The sequence below is a fragment of the Nannospalax galili genome, unplaced genomic scaffold (assembly GCF_000622305.1).
Source record: "Nannospalax galili isolate Female #2095 unplaced genomic scaffold, S.galili_v1.0 scaffold257, whole genome shotgun sequence".
In the NCBI taxonomy this organism is placed as follows: domain Eukaryota; kingdom Metazoa; phylum Chordata; class Mammalia; order Rodentia; family Spalacidae; genus Nannospalax; species Nannospalax galili.
Genome location: NW_008340854.1, coordinates 2,866,113 through 2,890,171, shown reverse-complemented (window position 1 = coordinate 2,890,171; position 24,059 = coordinate 2,866,113). Strand labels below are relative to the sequence as shown.

The 24,059-nt window shown below is 45.3% G+C and overlaps 1 protein-coding gene across 1 annotated transcript; it reads left to right on the top strand.

Annotated features, from left to right (window-relative positions):
* The first annotated feature begins 478 nt into the window (after positions 1–478).
* On the top strand, positions 479–7,233 carry LOC103736386 (cytochrome c oxidase subunit 7A-related protein, mitochondrial). Its single transcript, XM_008835864.3, has 3 exons — positions 479–643; positions 5,073–5,204; positions 6,359–7,233. The coding sequence occupies exons 1-3, from the start codon at positions 569–571 to the stop codon at positions 6,497–6,499; spliced, it is 348 nt and encodes a 115-aa protein (XP_008834086.1). The 5' UTR covers positions 479–568; the 3' UTR covers positions 6,500–7,233.
* Positions 7,234–24,059: the final 16,826 nt, after the last annotated feature.

The following is a 24,059-nucleotide window of genomic DNA, read 5'->3' as shown; positions in this document are numbered from 1 at the left end:
AGGGAGACCCCGTCTCAAAAAGACCGAAAAAAAATAAAAATAAAAATAAAAAAGAAACTTTCAACCCAGGGAAAGACACGAAGCAGCACCACTAATGCCCGGGACACGCCCGCGGACGGCTCTACCCAACCCGACTCAGGCCCCGCCCCAGCTCCAAGCCTCCGTCCCAGCTCCAAAGCCCCGCCCAGCTCTAGGCCCTGCCCAGAGCCCGCCTTTGTTGTTCCGGGTCCTCAGGGCGCTTGCGCATTTATCAAGGTATCTTGGTATTGCCCGCATCTAAAGGAGCGGGAGAGACTACCTCATGCTTTCTGAGAACCCCGACACAGCCGCTCTCCGTGCACTTCTAGAGCTGGCTTTCCTCTCTCGGCCTTGAGAACCCGGCGTGTTTCTCTAACATGGCTTCAGAGGGCATGTTTTGAGTCAGGCGCTCCGGGGCAGCCCGTGTGCTGGCGCGGGGTAGGGGGTGGGGTGGGGTCCTTGGTCTAGTCTTGGGCCGGCCCAAGGGGAAGCGGGGTCCTTCTCTGGGGCGGTCGCGCGGGCAGCGGCCGTGGGAAGCCGGACTCCAGGCATGATGTACTACAAATTTAGTGGCTTCACGCAGAAGTTGGTTGGAACATGGGCTTCGGATGCGTATACCCCGCAGGTATGCGCCGCCCCGCACCAGCTTGGGCGGGAGAATGGCAGCCCGAGGCGGGCAGCCGTGGTGTCGGAGCCGGGCTGTTCCTGCCGGCCGGTACGCTTTGCTCGCAGCTCCTGGCACCTCCGCGCTCTGGCTTGCAGCGGTCGCCGAGGCTACGCTCTGTCACTGCGCCCTAGGCGGAATTGGCCCGGCACTTTGTGGTCTGACACCCTGCAGGGGTCAAGGTGACCCCTGGGGTTGCTGCTTGTCCAAGCTGGGTGACCTGTGGAGTCTGTAGGGTGCAGAATGTGACTCACCAAGTTCGGGGTTCAGCTGTCTGCGGTTTTTTTTTTTTTTTTTTTTTTGAGGTGGCTTTTCCGATTATGCTGCGTCTTTCACAGCCCCAAAAGCTGTCTGACCCCGAGCACCAGTTAAAGAATGGGAATGACTGGTGGCCTTGCGACGGAGGAGCCAGTCATGATCCTCATTGGGAGACATAATGGGTCCGGGATACTTTCTGAATGTCAGATGTTCGGCAAAGCGTGAGAAGTGACACGCAACGAGGTTACCCATTCGTAGTTACAAAGTGGGGACTGTGACCACTGGGTGATATGATACTCAAGAGTCCACGTAGGTCCTACCATTTGGAGGGTCAGTCTCCAGCCTCACTGTTGGAATGATGTGGTAGAGTCCCATTACAGATCGGTCTAGGCACTGAATTTTTGTGCTTTGATTTTGTGACCTTGGCCATTACTTTTTTGGGGGAGCTCTGTTTAATTCAGGGCAGCATTAGTTGAAGTGAGGTGTCAAGTAAGCAACATATTTGGAGGTGAGGTCGGTGCTGGATAAGTGGCATCTGTTCTCCAGAACCTGTCTGAGGTTAGGTTTATTATTCTTTAGTATGAGAAGGCTTAATACAACAGGAAGCTAGGCAAACTTGGCTAGAATAGTAAAGGACCCATTTGGACTGTAAAGGATATTGTTATTGTTGCATCTTTTTTTTTTTTTCCTGTGAGACCGGCAATTAGCCCCAGGGGAGGATGGCCAAGAGCCATTTCAGTCCAAGATTAGATGTGCTTTTAGGATTAAACAGGGCAAGAAGAAAGGCAAAGTTTTTATTTTTTAGAGGAAGGCTATGAGGAGGAAAACTAGAATTTATGTGTTGAGCTTGTTATGATATGTTTGGTAACTCCTGAGTTTATTAATATGGCATTTAATAGAGTTGGGTATCTTGAGTTCATGGTAGTGGCAGACTTTGGTGATGGAGAGATCATCCAGGAAGTACACAGAAGAAAGAGACCATGGTTCAGTTATAGGAACATGAAGGAAGATGAAAATGTATCCAAAAAACAGTCTAGAATTAGAAGGGGAGCCAGCGTCCTGTCTCTAAAACCCAGTTGGTAATGAGTTGTACCGAAATAATTGCCAGTGGTGTTGACAGTGATTCCAGATTATGTAGGAAAGAAAGTGGCCATTTCCATATGTCTTCTGTAAAGTGTATTTTTCAGTGCATAGATCCTAAGTGTTAAAATTTGTGTTTTGTGAGGTTTTCTTTTCTTTTTTTTTTTTCCCTCGTCTTTTTGTCTTTTTGAGACAGGGTCTCCGTGTAGCCCCAGCTGTCCTGGAACTCACTGTGTAGACCAGGCTGGCCATGAACTCACAGAGATCTGCCAGCCTCTGCTTCCCAAGTGCTGGGATTAAAGGCGTGCACCACCACACCCGGCTGTTTTTGTTTTTTTGAGATAGAGGCTCCCTGTAGCCCCAGCGGTCTGGAACTGGAGTTAAGGACGGTTTGTAGCCACCATGTGGGTGCTGGGAATCAAACCTGGGTCCTCTGCAAGAGCAGTCAGTGCTCTTAACTGCTGAGCCATCTCTCTAGCCCCATAGATATTCTTTTACTAGAGCTTTAACGTAACCTAAGTTTTGTTGCTCAGTAAGGAAAAAGGAAAAATTTTTGACTAACAAGCGACATTGAAATAAAATTGGCATTCACAGCAGAGATCATCTAAACATGCTTTTAATAAGGCTTTCAGATTTTGGGCACCCCTTGAATTATATTTTATATGAGAATTTGAACTTCTTGGTTGAAGATTTAAAAAAAAAATTTTTTTTGATGGTACTGGAAATTGAACTCAAGGCCTCAGACCTGCTAGGCAAGTGCTCTACCACTGAGCTGTATCACCAGTTCAGTTAAAGATTTGAGCTATATTGAAAAAAGCAGTTTTGAGTAGGCATTCCAAGAATGGTGGATTCAGTGACTGACAGCCGCTTCCCCAAACTGGTGCTTAGATCTGGATAATTAGTTGTATTTTGCTTTTTTCCTTTCTTGGAAACAGTGTTCTGTACTGTGAAGATCTTAGTAACATTCAGGTGTTGTTTTTTTTTTTTTTTTTTTTTTTTTTGAGACAAGGTCTCCCTGTAGCCCCAGCTGTTCTGGAACTCACTATGTAGACCAGGCTGGCCTTGAACTCACAGAGATCTGCCTGCCTCTGCCTCCGAAGTGCTGGGACTACAGGCGTGCACCACCACGCCCAGCTAACATTCAGTTTTATGTAAAGTGAAGAACCTAACGTTAAATAATCAAACATGGAAAGGCTAATTCTGTAATACTAGCACATAGATTTGTAAGTCAACTTATTGTTTAGAGAGTATTTCTTAGTTGGCTGCCAGGCTTGGTGGTTTGTGACTTTTTAATTCCAGCACTTGCAAGTCAAAGACAACTATGAGTTTGAGGCCAGCCTGCTCTACATATGGAGTTCCAGGCCAGCCAGGACTACACAGTGAGATCCTGTCTCCAAGAAGAAAAAAAAGGCATTTGTCTTTTAGGATATCATTCTGGGACCTTAGCTAGAACTGTTGGGTCATACACTCATTCTGTTTCTCTATAAACTTTTGATACATTTATTAGGAAATACATATTTTCCTAGTTAAACTAAAACTGTATTCTCGAGTAGCTGCACCCATGACGTGGGAAAGGGAGGATCTTTGTTTGCTGTAGAGAGCCAAGTAGGCTGAGGAGTGACTTTAGGCATTTGGAGTGTGAGGTGGCAGAGGGATATGGTGACATGCAGTTTGCAATTAGAAATGAATTGTGTCACTGAAGATTTAATCTAGTGTCCAGTTATAAATCTGACATGAATGGTTTGATAGGTTTCTAAAATTTAAGTGAAACAGTTTTCTTTTTTTCTTTTTAATTTTTAAATGAATTTTTGCGTATTCATACAGAAAAAATTTTTTTTAAATGTGTGTGAATGTATTGCCTGCATGTTTGTGAGTGCACCCGGGTCGTGCAATGCCACAGAGGTCAGAAGAGGGCTTCGGATTCCCCTGGAACTGGAGTTAAGGATGGTTCATAGCCGCCATGTGGGTGCTGGGAATCGAACCCGGGTTCTCTGTAAGAGCAATCAGTGCTCTTAACTGCTGAGCCATCTCTCCAGCCCCTAGAAAATCATCTTTATACCCCCTTTCCCTTTAGCACCCTCCCAGGGCCACCCACTGGAATTCATACATTGTCATTTGTGTTAAGGCCTATCATGTAAAGTTAGTGTCCCCAGATGTCCCTCATGTCAAGTTCATCCACTGGGATCTAGTCAGCCTATCTAGAATCCCTTCCTTTAAGAAGATTGGCTCTTCCTCACTCAGCAGTAATCAGCTGCCAGTAATTCTTCAACCAAGATTTGGGGCCTGCTGTTCATTTCCACAGTTCTCTTCTGGGTTTTTGTCTGCCTAAGTTTACGTGAGTCTTATGCATACTGACACCATTGCTGTAGGTTCATATGAGAAGAGTCCCAGCAGCCTATAGGACTATTTCCATATGGTCATGCACCTCCCCTCTGGCCCTTAGAATCTTTCCCTCTTCTGTAATAATGGTCTCTGAGCCCTGGGTGGGTGGATTTTCATATGGAAGCCCTGTCCAAGGACTACACTCTGCAGACTCTTATTCTCTACACTTTGGCCATTTGTGACCTTTTGTGTTCCTGGCCCTCTGTTGCATGAGGGAACTTCATTGATGAGAATTGAAAGATGCATTAGTGTTCTCTTCATCCCTTGTTCTATGTTTGTAATTTTTTTTTACATTAGTTCATTAGTTTAGACGGGAGGAAAAGGGACTTCCAGGTTCCTTGTGAAATCCAACTGGCAGTTCATACAGATCATAAATGTTTTGCTGGTTTGGTAAGGGTAGACAGTACTTAAGCTCACATTGGGCCTTTGTTGTCCTTCCCATCTTACTGGTGGGGAGTTCTTGACAGAGTTTTCTCTGGGAAAGCAGATAAAGGTATTTTGTCAAAAGTTGGAGGACCAACTAAAGGCCTCATACATAATGCAAGTCACAGAAACCCCCCTTCCTTCCATTGTGGTTGAGTGGTGCCTCTGTTCCAGACAGCCTGTTTCGTGAAAGATTTGCTCAGATGCCTACACTTTCAGCTTGCCATTTTCCTCTGCCTTCTTACAGGGATTAAAGCCTATGGCTTCCACAGAAGCCCCACCCATCATATTTGCCACACCGACCAAATTGACCTCTAATGTGACGGCATATGATTATGCTGGGAAGAACAGAGTTCCAGAGCTGCAGAAATTTTTCCAGGTGAGAGGACACTCAGAAACAGAGAACCTGTGAAGTAAATGGGCAGGAAAAAAAAAAAAAAAAAAATCTTCTAAAACAGAGTTTCAGTTTAGTGTTGTTTCTCTCAAACCTTTTTCTTTAAATAGGAAACTCTTGATTTTAGTTTGAGCTATAAACTGATAGAACTTTTTACAGGTAGATAAGAGTGAGAGAGGGAAGGCAGTTGACATCCTTATCACTGTATAGGCATGCACAGGTTTTCAGATAGCATGTTCATATGCTCAACAAAGAAGTCAGAGTTGAAATATCAAGTAGTATTGATCTACTTAGAGATAACTAAGAACCTAGTGACCTGAATCAAGTGCCATGGAATGGTAGAGCCTGCTGTGGCTGTTGTATAGAGTTGCTTCCACCACAAAGATTTTTCTAGATTTTGGGCCATCCTGGCTATGAGGACTTTTGTGGTGATCAGTATAATTGTTTTTATTCTGATGAATAAGATTTAAGAGGCCATTGTAGGCCTGAGGACTTTGGAATCTACAAAATAATGAACTATTCTGTGGAGTCTTGAATATTAAACATGTTAGCCAATTGATAGAAAGCAGATAGTTGATTATAAAATGGGCTGAAGTGTATAGCTCACGGTACTCTGTCCCCTTTGGTCAGAAGCCAAACTGAATGCAGAAAACTCAGAATTTCTTATGCCTGTGTTTTGTTCAGCTGCTGATTGTCTTTGTTTTTCAAAAAATTCCCCAGTAGCTGGGTGTGGAGTTGCATGCCTTAATCCCAGCACTCAGGATGCAGAGGCAGGAGGAGCTCTGAGTTTGGGGCCAGCATGGTCTATGTAGTGAGTTCCAGACCAACCAGGACTACATAGTGAGACCCTGTCTCAGTAAACAAACAAACAAAAATCCCTAGTGCTCTAAATGCCTTGGAAACTTGGGAGTTTGTTGCCTCCTGTTGTTTCAGACTCCATTTTAGAGAATGAATTTGGATTTTTATCTTGAGTGCATTTTAAAGAAAATATGCCAATACTTTGTCTACACTTGATACATTAGGGCTTTTCCTACTGTGTGGTTTTATGGACTAGTTTCACAGTGGGCAGAATGTTCTTTTTACCCTGTTGTAAAATCTTTTTCTTATTAGCCAACTCCTTGTCAATTCTTGTTTTCAAGAAACCTGACGGTGTGCCCATCCACCTGAAACGAGGCCTGCCTGACCAGATGCTTTATCGGACTACCATGGCGCTGACTGTGGGAGGGACCATCTACTGCCTGATCGCCCTCTACATGGCTTCCCAGCCCAAAAACAAATGAATTTGCCTGTGGAGGACTGGTTTGCTATATGGCATAAACCCTTTGAATTTTGTGCAGTTTTTTTTTTTTTTCTCACTTGAATGGTCTACTTAACATTTTCACAAAACAAAGGAACAGATAAGAAGACAGCACTTTGGTTTGTTTATGAAATGCATATGGCATGTCAGATGTCAGAGTTCATTTGACAGTTAAAACTATTGTTTAAGGGAATGACACAGAGCTCTGTGTTTGGGCTCCTGATTTCCCTGGAGGTTCTGGATGAAGGTTGCTCACAGGCTCATTGTCAGTCTGTGCTCAGGTCCTTGGGGACTTGGGCCTGTGTTTATAAGCGTGGAGCACAGAACCCTTTCTGGGTTTGCATGTGCCTGATGAAGGAAGACAAAAGCCAAGACCGGGCCTGTGGAATAAAGGTTTGAGCTAGCCACCTTGGGATTTTTCCAGTAAAATGTTAGTAGAAATTATTTGCAGTCTGCCTCTATTCTTTGGGCAGTTTGTTTCAAAGGGTTATTTGCCTCATCCCAGATCTTTAGTGAAGTGTTATGTATGATTGTTGTGTATTTATTCCACCATGGGAACAGAGAACACCTGTTCAGTGTTGCACTTTAGACTGGCATCTGCTTTGTTAATGCAACTGTACCAGAAATTCTCCTTTATCTTTTAAAAATGTTACAACTTTAAATTATGATTGATTTGACTGTGGAGTAAATACATGAATAAAACATTTCAAGTTTGAAGTTCTTTTCAATTAATTGATCTTGTAAAATAATTGCAGAGCACTGAGGTATACCAAACCCGAGTCTTGATTTCTTTTCATTTAGACACCATACAATCTTTATATAATGTTTTCTCAAAATCAATTAATAGGCTTCTAGTGGCATATTGTTGATTACCGTGTAGTTTATAAGAAACCTGCTGGAATGTATCTGTACAATGCACAGTTGATTTAAGACACAAAATCTGTTCATCTGGACTGCTAGACTTCATTTGCCCTATGCTAGTGCTGAAAGCAGGTTTAATGCATGTAAGGTGATGGTTTCTTGCTGTAGCAAAGATCATTGATCACTTCTTAAAAATCAGGTGTGGTATTTGAGCTAGGTGCACACACCTGATGTGACATTAGTCTGGAGGCTGAAGCATGAAGATCACAAGTTTGATACTAACCTGAGCTACGTAGAGAGATCCTGTCTCAGAAAATAATAGCACACCAAAGATTTTCAGGATGATACACTACACACCTGTGTGTCCTTCACATAGAGATGCAGGCTTGGTTTTTAAAGGATCCTTTAAGGTTAAGTTTGGAAGTAATGATGAATCAGCCACAGATGCCTTAGCAAATGTCTCCTAAGAGTAGGTTCATGCTCCTTCATAACCGTAATGTGAGTTTTACTATAGTAGGATTCATATACCATGTGTACTCATTGTCTTGTTGACGCAACACAATACTGGACAAAAGCAGCTTAAGGAAGGAATGGTTTGTTTTGATTTACAGTTTCAAGGGATACAGTCCAATTTGGCGGGGAAGGCATGGTGGCAGGAGCAGGAGGCAGCTGCTCACACTCTCCAGGCTGGAAGCAGAGAATGATGAATGCTGTGCTCACTTATTTTTTATTCAGTCTAGGACTAGCCCTTGGAATGTGCCACTTTCAGTTAAGGTGACTCTTCCACCTCAATTAACCTAATCTGGCTAATCCCAGGCATGCCCAGAGACTTTTCTCCTAGGTGACTCTAGATCCTGTCAAGTTAGCTATATTAACCATCACAGTTAGCATCCAGTTCACACAAATTGTTCAGACGTTACCCTGATGAATGCAGAGCATTTTCACCACCCTACAAAGAAGCCCCGGACCTTTTAAGTCATTTCCCTTCCCCATCCCATCTCTTAGTGACAAGCAATCACTGTGTACTTTGACCTCTCTGGAGTTACATTTTCTGGATATTTTGTGTGACTTGTTAGTGATTGCCTTTCTTTGTGTGCTGTTTTCAGAGCTCATTTGCACTATGGCATGTATTGCTTGGTTCCTACACAGACTTTTTTTTTCCTTTTGAGATGGTCTCACTTTGTAGACCAGGTTGCCCTTGAACTTGTGACTCTCTTGTGTGAGCCTCCTGAGTGCTCTGATTACAGGATGTGTGTCACCAGTAGCCACTTCATTTCTTTTCATGGCTATATAACATTTGACTCCATTCGTCTTCTAGTGGACATCTGGGTTATTTCTCTTTGGAGCTACTATGAATAATGCTGCAGTAAGAGATGGTGAACATGACTTTTGCCTCCACATTCCAGTTCTCTTGGACATGCATCCGAGAGTGGAATTTCTAGGTTATATGGCGACTGTTTAGCCACCCCCCCCATTTTCGTGTGTGTGTGTGTGTGTGTGTGTGTAAATGTGTGTAAGCCCAAGGTTGATGCTGGGCATCATCCTTGATCACTTTTCCACCTTATTGAGGTAGAGTCAATCAAGCCCATCCATATGGCTAGTCTCACTAGCCAGCTTGCTCTGGGGAATCCTGTTTCCCCTTCTGAAGATGGAATTACAGGGAGGCTGTCCCATCTGCCTGGAATTTACATGGGTTATGGGGATCTGAATTCTGGTCCTCATGCTTCCATGGCAGGTGTTAACCACTAAACCATCTCCCCAGCCCATGGTTTAACTTAATTTTAACAACTACCAGACTTTCCAGCTCAGGTGTGACATTTTACATTCTCACCTGCTGTTGTGTGAACTTTTTCTGAAGAGATGAATAAATGTATACTTAACTAGGGCACCAGCACCCCCCCCAACCCCCTGCAAAAAAAAGTTTCACCCAACTGTAGCTGGAGGCAACAATGAGTTTAATTTGTGTTCTCTACAGAAGTATGGCAACTACTGAAGAAAATGTTGGGTAGAATGCTTACCTAGTGTGGATGAAGCCTTGGGTTCAATCCCCAGCTTGGGCTCAGTAAGACTGTTTCAAAGAAAATGTGTCTCCCCAGCAACTATTCATCCAAGCCCATTAATCATCAGGGAGAGCAGGGCCTCTGTGATGAAAGCTGACAGGCTGCATCTTGAACAGTTCATATCGGGGGAGTCACAGCTGCTGGGAGTTCAAGAGGACGGTACTAGAGGATAGCACCTCCCAACACTCCTTTCTCCCAGCTCTTGCATTCCCTCTACACCCCTTGGAGGGTATGTTGCACTTGGGAGAGAGCATTCAATAACACTTATTCTCAGTACTTTGACCACGTATGTGTCTGCAGCAAACCATCCACTGCAGTTGTTTTCTCTAGAGATAAATGTTGAGTACAGCAGTATGGATGGGAGGCTCTCCCTTAGGCCCCCACAGTCCAGTTGTTCTCCATCAGCCATCCAGCTGCATTATCCCAAGGTGCTGCCATAGGGCCACCATGCACCCCCTACCTCCGTTGGTGAGACCAAGCTGACCCATTTTCTGACTGGCCTGGGGTTGCAGGGAGCACCTGCTGTCACTGCTGTACCCAGCTGGAGTCAGGTTTTGGAGGTCTGAGAGCCTCTGGGCCTCATATGTAGTTAGTCACTATTTCTTCATTGGCCACAACTGCCTTCTGACAGGGCACAGGGCTGCTTGAACAATTTCTAACCCCAGTATACTTTGTTGCAGTTGAAATAGTGCACAGCTTATTCTTGGGGTGTAACTGCCCACTCTGGGACTACTTCACTGTTTTCATCTTCAATGCTCTGTCATTTATATCTTCATTAAACCTTTGCTCAGACCTTAAAGCCTTCCACAGGCTTAGAAGCACTGAATTTGCCTTCTGATTTTTTTCCTTTAGAGACTGGCTCAGCAGGCATCTTACCAAATTGCTTTCAAGTGATCTAGACAGGTCTCTTTCCCTCCCATGCCCCCGACCCCCCATCTCCTGATTGCTTTTGCTCTTCACAAACCTGATTTACAGGCCAGTCTAAATAATCCAGATCTGCCTGAGCCAAATCTACCTTGTAAAGATCATGCCCCACCATGGGACTCAGCAAAGCCACTAAAGACCCATACCAGTACCAAGGTGCTTGCTCAATCAGCCTTTTTCTTTTTTGCATGTGTGTACATGTATGTACATGTCTGTGTGTTTGATGAATGTGCATATTAGGATGTGTGTATGTGTAGGCCAGAAGGACAATATCAACTGTCATTGCTCAGGTGCCATCAACTTATTTTCTTTTGAGACAGGGTCTCCCTGTGGCACCAGGCTGGCCTTGAACTCACAGAGTTCCTCCTGCCTCTGCCTCCTGAGTGCTGGGATTAAAGGTGTGGGTCACCATGCCCAGCCAACTTTTTTTCTGGTGGTCTCTGAATGGCCTGTAGCTTGCCAAGTAGGCTAGACTGACTGGCCCACAAGCTCTGGCAACCCACCTGTCTCCACCTCCCCAGTGCTGGGGTTTACAAGCATGTGCCACCTTGCCTGGGTTTTTGCTGGAGGTGAAATTTGGGTTCCTGTGCTTGCAAGGCAAGCATTTTACTTAATGAGCTACATCCCCAGTTCCAAACCATCCACTTTAAAAATTATTTAATGTGTATGTGTTTGCCTTGCATGGAGGTGCACCCATATGTGTGCAGTGCCTGCAGAGGCCAGAAGAGGCATCAAATCCCCCAGAACTGGAGTTACTGGAGGCTGTGAGTCACCATGTGGGTGCTCTGAGCTGCAGAGCCATCTCTCCAGCACCCCCTCCCCCACCCCAAATCAATCTCTTAAAATTTTTATTTTTTTGCATATGAGTGTGTGCTTGTCTATATGTGCACCAGGTGTGTGCAGTACCTGTGGAAGTCAGAAGAGAGCATCATGCCCCCTGGAATTGGAGTTGCCGGTGGTTGTGAGCTACTGTATTGGTGCTGGGAAGCAAACCTGGGTCCTTTGCAAGAGCTGCAAGTGCTCTTAACTGCCATTTCCAGCCCTCAACCTCTTAACTCTCCTATGAACACAGTCCTATCTGAAGGAACTGGACATCAAAACTTCCTCTGTCATTGCCAAGTTCCCCTAGTAATACCTGTTCTTCTGTTGTCTTCCAGTGTCTGAAAATCACAGGGACCTCAACTGGTGGTAACCAAGTGTCCCTGATAAGTCATATGAGCCAGTCCATCAGGGTCGATTTCCCTTCTATTTCTTTACATTAACTTAATATCTCCTCAGGGAGGAGCCTCTGAGGCCCCTCCCTGCTAGTAGCTGTTGACTCTGTACAAATCCTTGGGAAGGAATGGAGCCTCGTGAACCGCTATCAATAGGCCCAGGTGCTGGGAGTTCAAGAGGGTGCCTGCCACGTGCTTGGAGGACCAGGTTCCACAACACCTGTGCTTATAGTTGGTATTTTTGTTGTGCATCCAGATCCAGTCAAGGATCATACATCATGTGTAATTGTCATAGATCCTTTAGTCCCCCTTTATTCAGAATAACCCCTTCATCTTTTCTGACACTGACCTGTTTGAAGAGTCTGGGGAAGTTCCATGGGACATCCCCTCACTTGGGTTTGTCCATGTCTCCATGTTACTAGTTTCAGGTCAGAAGTCCTTCACAGATGATGTGGTGTCCCTTTTGTTAGGTGGCACTTATTCTGTTATTAGTGATTTGAAATTAGACATTAGGTAAGATGTTACTAGACAGATAATTCTCCTGAAAAGATATTTTTTCTCCTTTGTAATTGATAAGCAGTCTGTGGCTTGGTATTTGAGACTGGTACTACCCTGTTCTCAGCAGTTTTGGCACCCAATGTTTGTGCTCATTGGTGAATCTTGACTGAATTATTTGTCACTAAGATGGTTGCAAAAAGTGATTTTTCTGGGCCTGGGGAGGTGGCTCAATGGTTAAGAGAGTTTTGCTCTTGCAGAGGACAGCTTGATTCCCAGCCCCACATTAAGTGGCTCACAACCAGCAGTAACTCCAGTTCCAGCGGGGAATCTGATGCCCTCTTCTGGCCCCTGTAGGCACTGCACTCATGTGCACAACCACCCCACAGGCATATGCACATAATTAAAATTTTTTTTAAATTTAAGTGATTTTTCTATATTGTCATTTCTGCTACATTGCTGACATTTTTCTGTGACAGTAAACATCTTCCTGTAAATTTTTTTTGGTGTAATTTCCTTTAAAAAAAACTTATTTATTATTTTATGTGTTGAGTGTATTGCCTGCATGTATGTAACTGCACCCATGTTGTGCAATGCCCGCAAAGGTCAGAAGGCAGCATATCCCCTGAAACTGGAGTTATTGAGGGTTGTTAGCTACCATCGAACCAAGGTGTTGGAATTGAACCCAGTCCTCTGCAAGAGCAGTCAGTATCTTAACCACTGAATCATCTCTCCAGCCCCATATAATTTCCTTTTTAATATCTAATAACCATCTCTGTTTTCATTCTGATGCTCAATTGCAGCCCAGATCTGGCTCCTGGATTCTCTCTGTGAGCATTTCCTTATTCACTGGCACAGAGAACGGGTCCTACGTTGACCTCGACTTTCCCCCACTGCAGCTTCCTTCACTGACCTCCAGGTATCTTCTCTGAATGTGTAGATGTATTTGCCTCTATGCTGCTGTACCTTCCAGATCTTACTGTTAGCCTAGAGACCATTCTCTATTCCATTTTATTAGTGCATCATGGTTTTAGATAACAGTCTCCTTTCTAAGGGTGTTAATTAACTTTTTGCTAATAATCTTTACCTCAGATTTGCTATATTGTTGAATATATTGGAAGGATAATTACTAGAAGCCTAAGGAGATGCACTCTTCCCATTTTGATGGCTGTTCCTTGCTGAAAGAGATGGTGCTGTTTTGTATCCAGCAGGGCTGAGAGCACCTGCTCCACTTCACCATCGCCAGTGGAGTATAGTGTCTAACTTTTCCATCTTTGCCAGTCCAGTACACAGTAAAATTCCTTTGTGGGCTAAATTACCTTTTTATTGTAATTAGTGATGTTGAATATCTTTAATTTTTTAATTCGTCTTTTTCATTGAAAAGTTCTATTTCCATTTTTGTGAATTCTTTGTGTATTTTGCCCACTTGTCTCCAGAGCGCTTTTTGATAATGCTGTAAATGTCCTTGGTTTGTTCCGTTGACTTCTCAGGAACAGTCTCTAAGGATTTCAGGCTAAGCTATAACTCTCAGCCAGTACAGAAAGGGGGCCCAAGGGAAGCCAGGCCTCACAGGGTGGCTGTCCTTTCTGTGGTCTTGGTTGTATAGCTGGTTAATAATGCTCTGTTTCTGCAGCTTCTCTATTCTCATTGCACATTCAAGGAAATGGCTGTCCAGCCACCAGAACCTGGGCTGGAATTCCAGGAGGAATTGGCCTGTCTGGGTCAGTTCCTTCTCTGGGTCAATCAGCTGTTTGTGGTGGGGGCAGCTTCCACGAAGGGGCCCAGGCCATCCCGTTCTTGATTATAACTGAAGCCTCAGAGCCTTTCCTTCAGGACACTACTTGGACCCTTTGCCAGGTTGGTGGGGCTTCCCAGAGTAGTTTCTCTCATTGCCGCCTGGACACTGTTTAACAGAGGGCCATCCACTGCCCTTACCTCCCCCAGGTCACGTGCTTAGGCCAGATGCTAACTGACTGCTAAGTACGATCTTCATCTTTCCAGCAGAAGCCTGGGTTTCATCATGGCATCTTCACATATGTGTCATTAGACTTAGTTCACAAATATTATTCCCCCCTTTCCCACTCTGCCCTCCAGCTGGTTCTCTGTCTGCCCCTGGAGAGTTCCCTCTTCTGCTTTCTTATCACATGTACTCCATTGCCCTATTTCCCAAAGGCTGTCAGATCCCTTCTTCCAGGGCTGGAGAGATGGCTCAGCAGTTAAGAGCACTGGCTGCTCTTGCAGAGGACCTGGGTTCAGTTCCCAGTACCCACATGGTCGCTAACAACCATTTGTAACTCCAGTTCCAGTGGATTTTGTGCCCTCTTCTGACCTCCACAGGCATACAGGCAATACACTCCATACACACAAAAATAAAATAAATAATAAAAATAATTTTCTTTTTTAAAGAAATGAGTAAAGAAATAAAACCACATGAGTCCCCCTGGTCTTTTTTCAGTTCTGTGACAATCCATTCAGGTCCAAGGCTGCCCCCTGGTGACAAGAAGTTTTAGCCAACTTGGAGGAACCAATTAAGTTGTCAGTTAATCATTCAAAAGCTTCATTACATATCGCTGCATAACTTTGAGTTATGGAAGAGTTCAAAGAATTCATTTATATTGCTATTATAAAATTATTTCCTTCTTAAGAGAACTAGGTTTTTCAGTACTTTTACCTATAACCACAAAAAGTAGGTGTTTAAGCTGGGCATGGTGGCACATGCCTTTAGTTGCAACACTCAGGAGGCAGAGGCAGGATCTCTGAGATCAAGGCCAGCCTGGTGTACATAGTGCCAGGTGAATTGGGGCTACAGGGCAATCCGGTCTCAAAAAAAAAAAAAGTAGATATTTAATTGGTGTTGAAGCTGCTGTTTTAACAGGAAGCAAGCTTATCCGTGGAAACCAGAAACAGCCTCCTCCCTGTAACTGGGGTGCGTTTCTAATACTCATTTTCCTAGTAGTTGATAATTGCCAACATTTATATCCTATTACTTTAATTAAGTCTATGAATAGGAGAATGACTGGGAATAAATTATGATGACACATCTGTGTGAAGATGCTGTGCTGAAACCCAATGCTCTGTTTGCTAACCGAGAATAACAAAAGTACTTCCAACACTTAAGTGCTTGTAGTCTTAGGAAACTTGCCTAAATTTAAATTTCAAAATGTAAGTATGATCAGTTGAGTTTCAAACCCAAAACTATACTAATGTAAAATTGTAAGTATGAGTGAAATGGAAATACAAGTTCAAGAAGAAACGTGTGGGCCATTGAGATGGCTCAGTGGGTCAAAGTGCTTGCTGCTAAGCCTGCGGACCTGAGTTTGATCCCAGGTAAAAGGTGAGAACCAAGTCACAAATTGTTTTTTGACCTCCACACATGTGATGCCATCACACACACACACACACACACACACACACACACCAATCAAACAATCAATAAATGCAATAAAAAGGAATTTGAGTGTCATCTAAGGTACCTGCAGTCTCCACTAGCAAGAAGCACCTCTCGGTGTAGCTGCCCCAGCTCAAATTTCCTTCCAGAACCATAGGCTGAGTGAGCATTTATACATGAATGTATGTATGTCTGTATACATGTGTATGCATATGTATGTGTATATCTACGTGTATGTATATGTAAACATGCCTGTGTGTATGTATGTAAGCATGTCTGTATGCATGTCTATATGCATGCATGTATGTATGCATGCACATATGAATATATGTGTGTGCACATGTGCATATATATTTATGTATGTATATATATGTATATTTTTTGATTTGATTTTTGTGGAAAACCATACCAAGGCTCTTTTTTTTTTTTTTAAATCTCCCTGTAGCCCCCAGGTGGCCTGGAACTCATTATGTAGACCAGGCTGGTCTTGAACTCAGAGAGATCCACCTGCCTCTGCCTCCCGAGTGCTGGGATTAAAAGAGTGCGCCACCACAGTTGGTCCAAACCCAGGCTCTTGCTCATGCTCAGCAAGCACCCTCCCACCACTGACGTGCATCCCAAACCCCACTGCCTTTCTTCTTTATAATAAATACCCAGCCTGTGGTATTCAGCTATAGCAAAGAGAACACAGTGAGGTGAGAGGATATTGCTAATTCTAATTTAGGGACATTTCTAATTCTAATTTATATTGTGTGTGTTTGTATGCATGCATGCATGCTATGACACATGAGTAGAGAGGTCAGAGGACCATTTTTGGAAGTTGGTTCCCTCCTTCCACCATGTGAGAACCGGGGATTGAATTGGGGTCATCAGCCTTGGCAGCAGGTACCTTTACCTGCTGAGCTATCTTGCTAGCTGACATTTCTTTTTTTAAATAAAGGTGGGGGTCCCATTGCAGTATTTATATCCCACCACAGGTACTTACACTTATGGAGGTGGTTTAATCATGCAATGTCATATATATAAAATAGATGATCTGATAATTTAGTCAACATTTCTCACAATTATTTTTAAGTTACTTTGATTTTTTTTAGATGTTAAATAGACAAAGCTGTAGACATAGGTTTTCAGAAAATGTTTAGGGTACTCACGAGCATGAAAGATGGAGACTAGTGACTTTCCACTTCTCTTTGGGAGTACACACTCATCCCTTCCCCTGCGGCCTCTGTCAGCTGAGTACTTTTCAGAATCTGGCCTTCCCCTCCTGCCCTGCTCCCCATTCCTTGTGAGTGCTGTGACACTTTCAATGGTGTATTGTGAAGGTTGACATACTTCTAAAACACTGGCTAATTTTTATTTTTTTGAGACAGAGTCTCACTATGTAGCCCTGGCTGTTCTGGAACTCGCTATGCAGACCAGGCTGGCCTTGTTCTCATGGAGATCCACCTGCCTCTGCCTCCCGAGTGCTGGGATTAAAAGTGTGCGCCACTGCACCTAGCCAGCTAACTTTTTACGTTTTCTCCTCTTTGTACACACGGCTCTGGGCAAGCTCCCTTGGCATGTCTGATGTTGAGCTTTTTAAACACTATTTTTATGTGTGTGTTGCCTGAATGTAGGTAGGTGCACCCGTGTCATGCAATGCCTGCGGAGATCAGAAGAGGCTGTCGGATCCCCTGGAACTGGAGTTATGGACAGTTTAATTAGCTGCCATGTGGGTGCTGGGATTTGAACCCGGTTTTCTGCAAGAACAGTCAGTGTTCTTAACCACTGAGCCATCTCTCTAGCCCCTGATGTTGAGCTTTATCACCCCAAATCTTTCTGATTTCAACCTTTCTCCTGGTTGGAAGCTTTCCAAGGTTTTTAGAAGCTCACTGATCCTCAGGAGCTAGAGTCGTATCTTCAGCAGTAGTACTGAATGGCTGAGAAACTGATACTTCTGTTCTGCAGCTTGATGCAGACCCCACATCTAGGTCTTGTCACAGAGCCTGATGGCCTGTTGATCAGGAAGTGGGCCTTCTCCCTTCACACTCCTCTACTCAGGCTCTCCGGTCATCATTTTTGGTTCTCTAGGGCTTCCCTAGAGAACCAAATAGATGGAGCTTCACCTTTGATAAGCAAGCCCAGAGATTATATAGAAGGAAATACCATTTAAAATCATTCTTAGAAGCGTGTCATGGTGCATGCCTTTAATCCCAGCACTCAGGAGGCAGAGGCAGGAAGATCTCTGTGAGTTCAAGGTAAGCCTGGTCTACATATTGAGTTCCAGGCCAACTGGGGCTACAGGGAGACCCTGTCTCAAAAAGACCACCCGGGGGGGGGGGAAGGAAAATCATTGTTAGGATTGTTTCCAGGGTCTCTGTCAATCTCAGGGTTCATAGAGCACATGGTGGAGACCTCCCCCGCCCATGGAGGTTCCACAGCCATCCATTGCCTGTTGTCAATGGCTATGGGATTTGTGTGTCCTACGTGGTGGGGCAGCCTGGCTGGGGAAGCCTTGTGGGGTCTTGTTCTGGGGAACTCCTCTTACATTAGCCCCCTCCTGGGTTAGGAAGGATGAGGTACAGTCCCATCTGCCTCTAGCTGCTGTCACACAAATCCTGGCCTTTGTGTGGTTCCTGGGTGCCTGAGGGTGGTGCTGCCTCAGGCTGCACTGGATGGGATCTTGGACCAGAGGAACAGACACCGCTCTGCTCGCTCCTGTCGGTTACAGCTCACCTCCAAGGGAGCTGTGTCACAGCGGGAAGGGCAGGGGTGAGGAGTAGCATTCCATAAATTACTTTTTTCTTTGTGTTCTGAATAGCCCGCCTAGGAACACCACACCTTTCTTTGCCCGGATCTTTTCCATGGTCACTGATATTTGTCATGATCCCATGGCTTTATTTCTGGACCAAAGCACAGGCCCTCCTCACAGCCCCATGTGTACTTGCCAGATCCAAATCTCTGGTCACTGCCAATGTCACCTTCAGATGGAATCCAGCTAAAGTGGGAACAGTGGTCTTGCTCCCAGTCAGCAGGAAAAGCTGTAGGAAGAAGCAGAGCTGGGGCAGGGGTTGGGGGGCATGAAGAATGAGGCAGAGTGTGAGTGGGGAGGAGGCAGTGGGAGCACCCGCTGAAAGCCAGCCTCTCTGGAAGGTCTGGGCACAGGTTATGGAAGTGCTTTGCCATAGGAGGCCTGATGTTCTGGAAGTCCACACCTGAACCCATCCTCCCCACCCCTCCCCCACCAACCCTCCAGGTTACACGGCAGATTAATTTGGAAAACTGAGTTGCAGCTGAGTAAGTTGATGTTGACTTCAAAGTTCACTGGTGTTTAATTAGAACCGTTTTGAGATTAAACCTGCTCCCAGGGAATTATTCTGACCGAATAATTAAAGAGAATAAAGGTTAAATTTGTGTTTCTCGAAAAATCTGTGTTGTATTCAACATCGCCAAAACATGAATCCCATTAACCTTTCATGAACCAACAGTAAATTGCCTTCAATTAGTTGTCATTCTAATTAAAGCAGAATCACACAGAAGATCCTTTGTTCATAGTGGCTGACTGGGCGGTGTCCTCCTGAAGTGGTCCTTGGGAAATGGTTTTCTAACTTTTCTCGTGCCCAGCTGCCGACAGCTACCTTCATGGGGACTTGTTAGTAGAGTTCTGAGACAACTGGGCCAGAGACATGGGCCACGGGAATGGCAAGGGGGCTAAGTGGGGTTATGGGATAGATGGGTTGACTTGACAAGCTTGGTGGTCTCTGGGGCAGGTTTGGGGGATGCAATCTTCTAGGAAGCCTTGTGAGATGGGGAGTGTGCTGTACTTTTGGGGCCACGCCCAGACTAAGCTTTGATGCCCTGGGTGCCAGTGACCTTGTTTATGGGGTGGTGGTATCAAGCTTCTGTCTAGTGGCCATAGCAGAAGGGATGGAATTGGACTGTGGTCTAAATACAAAACCCCGTTGGAGGACTTACCTTTCCTGGTTACCGAGCACATTTTTTCTTTTCTCTTGTCCCAATTGATTATGGATGTGATGAGTTACAACGGGAACAGAATGCTTAAGCCAAGGCAGGATTCCCCAAGGTGAGATGTCTTTAAAACTTTTTTAAAAATACATTTTATTTTGTGTATGTGGGTGTGGGCACTAGGGTTGTGCCTGGTGGAGGTCAGAGGACAAGTTGCCGGAGTCCATTGTCTCCTTCCACCATGTGACCCTGAGGTTTGGTGGCAAGTGCTTTTAACCTGCTGAGCCATCTCCGCCCCTTGCTGGTCTCTGTGGCACTTCAGAACTAGAGGAACCTCAGTGTGGTCTGGAATCTGAATAATTGGTGATGAAAACAGACATTGGATCCTGTCTGAATCCAGGCTAAGACAGTCTTGCCTCCAGCTGTATGCTCTGCAGCATGGGCCTGGCTTTGTCAGCGCTGCGAGCTGACCCATGCTGTGCTTGAGCTGGATCTTGAAGCCTGCTGGACTTCCTGATTCCCCAGCTCCCTGGGCTGCCTCTGAGTTCCTTCGTGGGACCCCTCCCCCCATCCTTTCTTGCAGGTTTTCTGTAAGCAGATCTGGGGTTACCTCAAGATAGGTACCTAACTTGCTCTCAGGTGGGGGACTTGTCCCATCTCCACTTTCAGTGCCCTGTAAAGCACTCACTGCTATCACTGCTCAGCAGATTCTGTGTGGGGCAGCGGGGATAGGAAAGTCCCTTTTCCTCTGCCTCCAGAGCTCACAGGTGAGCTCAGCCTAGTGCCTCGAGCTCTCCAGAGGCAGGGCCAGGACCCAGGAAGGCAAGCATAGAGATGGCACTGTTTAAAATGCATAGGGTATGAGGGAATGGTTTGTGTTGACACAGGAGTGCATCTGCCTTTTGACTGTGCTGTGGGGATAGGAGGGAAAGGACTAGATCCAGAGAGAGGGAGGCAGGCCAAGGCTCCTGTGGTCCAGAGGGGAGAGTTTGCACTCTGGTAGGCCAGTAGCAAGTGTGTCGGTTGGCAGTCACCAGATCCAGTACGTTTCTGATGTTGAGCTCATGGTGCCAGGGTGGAAGACACTGGAGAGGAAAGAGACTTGAGGAGGTGGAGTAGTTACAAGCTAGAGGGACAGTGAGGGCCCAGGAGCCATAGCAGTGGGCACAGACAGGAAGGAATGCTGGCCAGGGCTGTAAAGAACTGACTTAGGGCGGGCATTTGGAGGATCTTCTTCACCATGCGGGACGGTCCAGGATGACAGCCTGTCTTCCCTGTGAGCGCAGGCGCAGAGATGAGGGCAGTGTCTGGAGCGAGGGCAGCCCCACCAGACATCATTTAACTAAGCACACAGGCAGGTGGGTATGGCATTGCTAAGCCCAGAAGTGTTGCATGAAAGGACACAAAGGAGAGGGTGACTATTGACACATGTCAAATCCAGGCTGCATCATCTCTGTGTGCAAGAGGACAAGGATAGAGGCCTCATTGTAGGGAATTCATCCAGGCCAGGCTGTCACAAGATCCACTTTCGAGTGTCAGGAATGTACCCGGTCTTCCTCTGGGTTCAGGTTACATGGGTGTATGCATTGAATATATACAGACTACGGGAATACATACCGACTTCGACTTCATTATGTTATATTAAATTTTTTTTTAATGTGTATGAGTGTTTTGCCTGCATATGAGTGCACACTTGCATGCAATGTCCATAGAGGCAGAAGAGGGCATTGGATCCCCTGGAACTGAAGTTAATGGACAGTTGCTAGCCACCATGTGGGTGCTGGGAATCAAACCTGGGTCCTCTGCAAGAGCTGACAGTGCTACAGTGCTCTTAACTACTGTGCCATCTCTCCAGCCCCCTTTATGTTACACTTTGAAAAATAAAACTCTGACCAAAAAAAAGAGAAGTGAGATAGGCTGACTAGATTCCAGTGCATGAACTTGCACCTAGGGACATCTGGATACAAAAGCTTCACTGGATAGGACTTAACATGCATGATAGAATGTATAAAATCCAGTAAGGGGGCCTTGGGGAGTTATGGATGGGGGAGGGGTCTAAATTTGATTAAGATTATTGGAAACGCACAAAAACTCAGTAATTTTTTTTTTTTTTAAAAGAAGTGAGGTAGGCAGGGACAGGAGGCAGGGTGGAAGAAAGGCTGAAGACCAGAGACTTCAAGAAAAGGTGCTGACTAGTGTCATAACCCAGATGGTGCTAGAGGTCACCCAGCCTGTCTGCCTGCCCATGTTCTCCACTAGTGCGTGTCCCAGAGGTGGGTAAAAGAGTGGTGCAGAGCAGACCTTGACAAAGGAGTGTGGAGGAGGCAAGGCTGTTGCCAAGATCCTCCGGAGAAGTGAGGGGTATCTGAGAACTCTCAAATTTCCTAAGGCTCCTGGGATGTGAATGGCCATGTCTCTTGCTTCCTGAGCACCCTCTTAAGACAAATCCCTGTATTTAAATTTGATACTGTTTAATCAATTATGTGATTGAGTACTATGTTTGAATTTTTAAAAATATTTTTTATTTTATGAGTGTGTTACCTGCATGTATGTTAATGCACCCATGTTGTGCAATGCTGAGGAGGTCAGAAGAGGGCTTCGGATTGCCCCAGAACTGGAGTTAAGGACGGTTCATAGCTGCCATGTGGGTGCTGGGACTCAGTCGAACCTGGGTCCTCTGCAAGAGGTGCTCTTAACCTCTGAGCCATCTCTCTAGCCCATGTTTTAATTTTAAAAAACCCAACCCTTCCATCTTAACATGAGTTTCCCAAAGAAACTTCCTTTGTCTGAATGGTGGCTTCATTAATGGAGCCCCCTGCAGTCTCTCCTGGCCTTCCTAATAACCTGTCCTCCATGTTCGAAGGGAATGGCATTCGTTCATGTGCACAGAGGCCAGGCCTCCCCAAGCAGGTTGGGGCAGAGCCCAGGACCATTCTTCATCTCTCCCTTCCCTGTTGAGTCAGGAATTGGGGCTTCGGAGCCACACAGGGCAGCATCTAAGCTCACCTCCAACCACACTGGGCAGTGCTCACAGGAGCCCAATAATTACCACAGTTTAAACTGGTCCTTTTCACCATGGCCAGCCCAATGTATCACTAGGTGATTTCTTCCTTGTGTATCAGTTAGACAGCTGTCATGTCACTAGGCAAGTTGTCCTTATGTGGTCAATGGTGCAACTGTAGTTGGGTTTTTGCCATTAGATTCCTTACCTGTCCTTAGAACAGCACTGATCTACTAGGTCAGGTGGAGGGCTATGGGGTCCTCTGAGTCCTAACAGGGTTTCTAGGCCTAGTTCAGAATTAATTCATCCTCTAAATGGAAATGTCAAGGCTTGCCAGACATTCTTGCTAATGACTCTGGTGATGAAATACTTGGGCAGCAAACAGTCGGCAACACAAAAATGGATTTTGCTGGCAAAGCCGTCACTCTTGGGCCATCTCAGCCTTGCGGTGGCCTCATGAGGCAGTTCATTCTTTTCATTTCATTAATTCTGAATAAAAGAAAGTGGCTTAGCCCAGGCTCCCGGGAAGACAGAGGGGAATGATCTTAGGAGAGGGTTTCCAAGGATGAGGGAGCCGGTACCAGAGACTCTTAGAACAAAACAGGTTTGGGAGCGGAAGGACAGCATGCCCTGTCAACACCAACACCAAGGGCTGGCTCCCTCCGTGTGCTGCAGGAAGCTGCTTCACAGTGTTTTCAAATTAAGGATACCTGGCCTAACCCTGAAATGCTCCAAAACTTAACTTTTTGAGCACATAAAATGATGTCACAAGTGGAAAAGTCCTCACCTGATCCCATGTGATAGGTCACACTTGGAATGCAGGGACTTTAATATATAAAATTACTTTCGAGCTGTGTGTATGGATGCATTTGAAACATGTATGGATTTTATGTTTAGACTTGGGTCCCGTCCTGTAACTATCTCATTATGTGCAAATATTTGAAAGTATGAGAAAACCGGAAGTTGCAAACACTGCCTTTTGTATGAGAAACCGTCAACCTGAACCATGTGCGGAGCACTGGAAGAGGGGTTGGTGGCTTCAGCCGCCTTATCCCTGCTGTCCTGGGTGGCAAGTTTTCAAACCTCACACCCAGGGCCCCTTCATGCCTATACCACGGCAAGGACCTCTCAGACACCAACCAGATAGTGCTAGCTAGGGCATCTGTGGAAGCCTTCACAAGTTCATGTGCCCAGGGTGGTGCACCTGAGTTCACAAGGGCAGAAAGAGCATGAAAGTGCTTTGCTGGGGACGTGGTTCAATTGGTAGAGAGCCTGCTCACCATGCACAACACACTGGCTTTGATTCCTAACACTGCATAAAACAGATAGGGTGATGTATAGCTCAACACTTGGTAAGTAGAAGCAGGAGTATCAAGAATTCAAGGTCATTTTCAACTACCTAACAAGTTTGATGCCAGCCTGGGCTACATGAGACCCTGAAGTAGGAAGATCAAGAATTCAAGGTCATTTTTAAGTAACTAAGAAATTTTGAGACCAGCCTGGGTTACATGAGACCCTGTCTCAAAACAAAACAACAAAAAAATGGAAAGTGGGGTGGGCTTTGTTGTAATAAGGCTCCCTTTTCTACCCTATGTTCTCTTCAAAAACACAAACGGAAGAAGTTTTCAAGTCATCTTTATATTTTAGTTTAGTTT

Excerpts from the sequence above, each read along its gene's own strand:
- LOC103736386 (XM_008835864.3), top strand. The coding sequence starts at position 569 with ATGATGTACTACAAATTTAGTGGCTTCACGCAGAAGTTGGTTGGAACA. Across the intron at positions 644-5,072 it reads CGGATGCGTATACCCCGCAG|GGATTAAAGCCTATGGCTTC; the intron begins GTATGCGCCGCC and ends GCCTTCTTACAG. Across the intron at positions 5,205-6,358 it reads AGCTGCAGAAATTTTTCCAG|AAACCTGACGGTGTGCCCAT; the intron begins GTGAGAGGACAC and ends CTTGTTTTCAAG.